At 41.7% G+C, this 6,000-nt stretch overlaps 1 protein-coding gene across 2 annotated transcripts; it reads left to right on the forward strand.

Annotated features, from left to right (window-relative positions):
• Positions 1–2,231: 2,231 nt before the first annotated feature.
• On the forward strand, positions 2,232–4,938 carry HAM3 (GRAS family transcription factor). 2 transcript variants are annotated; one of them, XM_077380096.1, is made up of 2 exons: positions 2,233–2,963; positions 3,294–4,938. In XM_077380096.1, the coding sequence occupies exon 2, from the start codon at positions 3,366–3,368 to the stop codon at positions 4,662–4,664; it is 1,299 nt and encodes a 432-aa protein (XP_077236211.1). In that variant the 5' UTR covers positions 2,233–2,963; positions 3,294–3,365; the 3' UTR covers positions 4,665–4,938. The 2 variants fall into 2 exon arrangements, with proteins under 2 accessions (XP_077236201.1, XP_077236211.1); XM_077380086.1 differs by having other exon boundaries at positions 2,232–4,938.
• The last annotated feature ends 1,062 nt before the right edge of the window (positions 4,939–6,000 follow it).

The raw sequence follows: 6,000 nt of genomic DNA on the forward strand, positions 1-6,000 counted from the left end.
AGATCGGAGGGATAGGAAGTGATATTTGGGCACAACCTATTTACGTTGTGGCCCATCAATGGACGGTTCCGATCATCCTATGGTGTGGCCCGTACATTACTTTTTGAAAAATACTGAACTACACGGGCTTACACTTCATAAAAACTACCCTTTTACAACCGGTAGATGTCTTCTGTCTCATCAAAACGATCCTGGGTTGTCGTTTCCTGTTCTTTCACTTTTATCACTTCCTATTTTTCCTATGGATAGTTAAAGGATTAGGTTGCTTTCCTATTTTGTAGTTATTTGATTTTATCTCTTTGAATGCAAAACACCTTATTTAAGAGAGGTTGATGGGTGTGAGAATATGAAGCATTCTTTTTCGGCCGAAATAAAGTACCGTTTCGGAAAATAGTGATTTCGGTGTCGGTCTCCACCGAAATCTGAAATTTTGGTTCGAAATTTAAAACCATGTGTGCAAGTGATCAGGGTTGTTGATCTCTTTTAGTACTATATGTCAATTAATTCGTTGCCATCAATTGATTCTAGTTCCTAGATTCAAATGCATGCATCCTTTTGGAGTTGGTCAGAACGCAAGCCTGGATAGACTTGCTATCGTTTGTTTCCCTTGACCTTTGTTCTTTGATGAGATATTACGATGAACAACAAACAATATAAATTCACCATGAATTTATCCATGCAGGATGGCCAATCACAACACGAGGGGGAAGATGCCTATAAATGCCTTCTTTTGTCTTGTCTTGTTTCATGTCACTCTAGGTGGGTAGTGAGAAAAGAAGGGAGGGTGGGGATGGGTTATACCCTCTAATGGCTAGCTTTTAGGGGTGAGTTCTTCTCGGTTTATGTATCAGAGCTAGGGCGTGGTAACCCCGGTTTGCCTCCTAGGGCGGGTAAATGTCCCTTAGGGAAGATCTCGGAAACCCCGGTGTAGTATCTCGTGGTTCCCACATTGCCGCCGCGTGGAGGTTTAGGTCAGTAAAGAACATGAATTTTGGTGATTCTCATATTACCTTCTCATTTTTTTTCTTTAATTTAGAGGAATGATATTGTAACCCTAATTAAACCGGGTTGGCTTTTTGTAACCCTAACCCAACCCATCCCGACCCAAAGGAAGGCCAACCCAACCTAAGTTGAAATCAGTTTAAACCTATCGGGTTAGAGTTGGGCCCGACCCAAGTTGCAACCCCAATTTTATACCTCTTTGCCGTAGACAATGCAGGGAAATGGCCAAAGAGGCCTTAATTTTACAAAATGACAGAAAAACCCTAACCTTTAGACCGTACTTTCATGACATCGTTACACGCCTTCAGCCATTCCAGCAGACCCAGACTACCCTCGTTGCCTCTAAAACAGTGGTCCTCACGAGGGTATTACCGTCATGGTAAAAATAGCGATATTTTGGGGTTCCAAAAGAAAGGGTACATTCAGGGGAATAGAGAAATGCGCTTATAAGGAGTTGATATTAGCACTATTGTGTTTTGGTAATGTTGGGGTAGAATCGTGCCTTCACGTGTCTTGGGTCGCAAAACCTTCCGGCTGAATAACTGCTTCATGGCATAACAGAAGATGATCCTCGGCAGGCACCCAGGTTTCGACCAACATGACATCTCCAGCCTACATAGCATCCAGAAGCCAGGTGCCACCTTGCTGCCCAATCGGCCAAGTCATTAACTGAACCCAAAAATAGAGAGACCGAACATTCAAACTTCTAGTACTTTAGCTCTTACTTATCTGTTGCCTCTATTGACTGGAGGGCCGAAGGGTTTCCTTGGGATTCCGACTCCGGCATCCTAACCTTCTCTTTCATCGCATATTGCAGATCACCCTGCCGACCCCAGGTAGGTCCTCGAAGTACCCTTCCACAGTTGCATTGTCAAAGGCGATTACAATTCCCAACGGCTAATAATATTGGCATTACAGTGTTAATATATGCACAAACTTAGCTTGTGTTTTCATTTTTATTTTTGGTCGGTTGTTTTCTATTCTAAATTTTAATCGGCTACTAAGAGCTTTCTGGGAACTATAATAACCTCCAACAGTTGTTTGAATAATAAAAGACAAGATGAGTTAGTGCATTTATCAAAATATGTTAGTGCAAACATGAGTAGTCTTTCCAAAAAGCTCCCTGAGCCCTTCAAAATGAATAGACAAGGGGGTTCGGCCCATTATCAAAACATGGTAGCGTGAACATCACATCAGTATGCAAAATAAAAACAAAAAATAAATCGAGAGAGAGAAAGACAAGAGGAAGGGTGCGACTGAGAGAGAGGGATAGAACTTTATGACTTTTTTAAGTTTCACGCATCCATGGCAGAATAGAGAAGAGTACTGGGTACTACAGCGACGCGATAGAGAGGAAGAGGAAGAAGAAGAAGCAGGAGCAGAAGGGAAAGATGGGAAGAAAAAGCAGAAGAATCAGAAATGGAAAAGCTTGAGAGAGAGAGAGAGAAGGAATAAGAAGAGAGAAGATGAAGGGTTTTTGTTGCATGTGTCTGCTAAAATGAGGTTGTGATTTAGACTCATGTACTTGACAGGTGTTGTGTCTCAAGTCCAATAGAAAAGGAGCTGAGCTCTCTCGCTCCGATTTTCCTCTTTCCTTTTTCCTTTCTTTGTGGAATACTCATTTCTGACTGGAAAGGGTTTCAACTTCAAGACCCATATATTTTTTCTTCTGTTCTATTGGTGGGTTTACCTATTCCTCTTTTTGAAAGCTATTTGCTTTCTGGGTTTTGTTGGGTTTTTGTTTTAGATGAAGGGGACGAAGCCCTTTAATTTCCAGGGCAAAGGGGTTTTCGAAGTAGCAGAGATTTCAGGGAAGTGGAAGGAGAGTGACAAGATAAGAGAGCCAACCTCTGTTCTGGATAATATAAGGAGCCCAAGTTCTTCTTCTTTGGGAGGTTCCACAGACTCCGCCGGAGTGGCGTGGTTTCCGGCAACCCACCGCCGCCTTCCGGCAGTCCGAGGTATGGGCTTCATTTGGAATGGAAGATTGGGAGAATATAATAGGGGATTCTGCATCCTCACCCACACATGAACAGTCCTTTTTGCATTTGTTTATGAATGATATGGACGACCCTTTGAAGCAATTTGAAGGTGGCCCATATTTTGGAATTCTGGATCCATGTTTACGGTTTGAGTCCGGAATTTCAAATCCAATGAGTGTGAATGGGAATCCCATCAATCCTCCTTTAGCTGCTGTTGACAAAAGATTGGTTTCTGTTCCAAATCCAAATTTCAAGGTACCTTGTTTTGGTAATAACACTCACAACAACCCAATCTTCTCTCCTTTGCAGAATCATCTTCCTCTTCCTCTCCCACTCTCTCTACCTCCAGCCGTGTTTTACCAGCAACAGCAGTTTGAATTCATGGACGAAAAGCCCCATATTTTCAATTCCCACCATCTCTTAAACCCACAACAACAGGCTCATCCTCTTCAAAACCCACATTTTTTTCAACCCTTATCTCAAGGCCAAGAAGAACAACACATCCATTTTCCTCCTCAACCCAAATGCCACCAATCCTCAATCATAGACCTTACTAGTCAGATCCCCAAAGCCACCTTTTCGAATTCCGGCCAAGACCTTTTCCTTCAGGCCATGGTAGATCAACTCTTAAAGGCGGCCGAGCTGATCGAAACAGGGAATTCTGTGAACGCGCAAGGGATATTGGCGCGGCTCAATCACCAGCTCCTCTTAGGAGGAAAGCCCCTCCAGAGGGCAGTTTTCTACTTCAAGGAGGCTCTGCAACTAGTCCTCACCCCTCCTTACAAGAACCCTTTAAGTTCCAATCATCCTTTAGACATAGTCTATAAGATTAGTGCCTATAAGGCCTTCTCCGAGATCTCCCCAATTCTCCAATTCGCGAATTTCACCTCCAATCAGGCCCTCCTCGAAGCCCTCAACGGCTTCGATCGAATTCATATTGTTGATTTCGATATCGGTCTTGGCGTGCAATGGGCTTCTTTCATTCAAGAACTCTCACTCAAACTCAATGGCTCCCCATCTCTTAAAATCACCGCCTTTACTTTTTCTTCTTCCCACAACCCGCTTGAGCTTGGCCTAACTAGAGACAACCTCTCCCATTTTGCTAGAAACCTCAACCTATCGCTGGAATTCAATGTCGTAAATTTCGACTCCAACCCCTCATCACTTCAAATTCCCAACTTGTTGGAGAACGAGGCAGTCGCTGTGAATTTCCCTGTTGGGTCTTCAATTCCTTCAGTCCCATTACTGCTCAAGTTCATAAAACAGCTCTGTCCAAAGATTGTTGTCTATGTAGACCGCGGGTGTGACCGCAATGACCTTCCATTCTCCCACCATTTCCTCCATGCCCTTCAATCATACACTGTTTTGATTGAATCACTCGACGCCATGAACATAAATTCTGATACAATGCAAAAGATTGAGGGGTATCTGATCCGTTCGAGAATAGAAAACATCGTGGCTGAGCGGCACAGGGCTGGTGAAAAAATGTTGCCTTGGAGGGCTCTTTTCTCTTTGTCTGGGTTTACACCCTTACCGTTCAGTAATTTTACAGAGACACAAGCAGAATACCTGATAAAGAGGTTTCAAGTGAGGGGATTTCATGTAGAGAAGCACCAGGCGTCGCTTTGCCTCTTCTGGCAGCAAGGAGAGCTCGTTTCGGTGTCAGCTTGGAGGTGCTGACGAGCAGCATTTTTTTACAGGCATGGTGTTATGTACTCTTCCAAAAATTTCTACCTGAAGGTGCCACCAAAGTAACTAGTTACACTCTCTAGCTTTAACTGAATAAATCTGAAACTATTAATTTTCTTTGGTGGCATCTGTTTTGTGTCTACTTTGCACTTTCTTGCCTTTGGTGGCTCTCCTCTGCTCATTGTCCTGTCTTTTCGCCAGATTGTTTGTGTAAAGAGCATTTGAGAAATTGGAAAGCCTGGTAAAGATTTCTTTCTTTTGAGCATGGGAATCAGTATTATGGTATTTCAATGTTTCCATGTGAGAAACATAACACATTGTGCTAAGGTGGTGGTGGGTTGTACACTTGATAAAAAGGAAAAAAAAATGTAGAATTTAATTTCTAAAAATTCGATTGACACTTGTGGGGGTTGATGTGGATAATTCTTCCTCAAAATTTGATTGATACTTGTGGTTTTTTCTGTGGACAATTCTTCCTAGTACCAGCTTGTTTTGATTTTTAAATGTCTGGTATAATACTCCAAATATATGTTAATCTATGACTCTTGAATTACTATATGTTTTAGTTCAACTGGATATTGGTTGCTTCTCACTTGATGTTGGTTCAGTTCTTGGGTGCATGTAAAGTGAAAAGGAAATGAAACTCTTATCCTGTTTCTAAAATATAGAGATTCTTCTCCTTTGTTACTCAAATTTGGCTAAACTCAACACTTCATATATGCTTAGAATCCTTGGCTACTGAATTGATTTCCTGAAACACTTCTTTGGGCTGTTTGCTTTTTTCCAAGGTGCCGCAAATAACTCAGGAATGAATTTGGTTTCTTATGGATGGCAAATACATTTGTTCCAATTACTTTCTTTGTCAATGTGCTTTAAACTGGAAATGAACTGTTTAGACATGATTATGCATTGTTTTGAACTCTTAAAGCTCTGATTAAACTACTAGACTGCATTATGTTAGCGATCAATTTTTATTTTTTATTTTTTTGCTTGGTTAGTGGTTGTGTAACAAAGCAAGGGTCAACAATGTGTTTGTTCTAACATGTTCGGTGGTGTTTTGATGGTCTGGTACTGTAAATAATTTGATGTCATTAGGCTTGTTTTGGGCTAGGGCTCTGTTTGTTTGGATTTTGAGAACCGATTGTAAGTCCAAAACTGATTCTTGGACTCAAAATTTAACGTAAATTTGAGTCCATTAATGCAGTCTATACATTTTCCATGTTCCATATTTTGCTTGGCTGTTGTGAACATGGAACAGCTGCTGTGTTCTTCACGAATTTACTATGTTTGAACTGCTCAGCTCAGCTCAACTCAACAAAGCCTTTGT

The sequence above is a fragment of the Tasmannia lanceolata genome, unplaced genomic scaffold (genome assembly GCF_043159265.1).
Source record: "Tasmannia lanceolata isolate RefF3 unplaced genomic scaffold, GAP_Taslan_0.1 ptg000002l, whole genome shotgun sequence".
Lineage (NCBI taxonomy): Eukaryota > Viridiplantae > Streptophyta > Magnoliopsida > Canellales > Winteraceae > Tasmannia > Tasmannia lanceolata.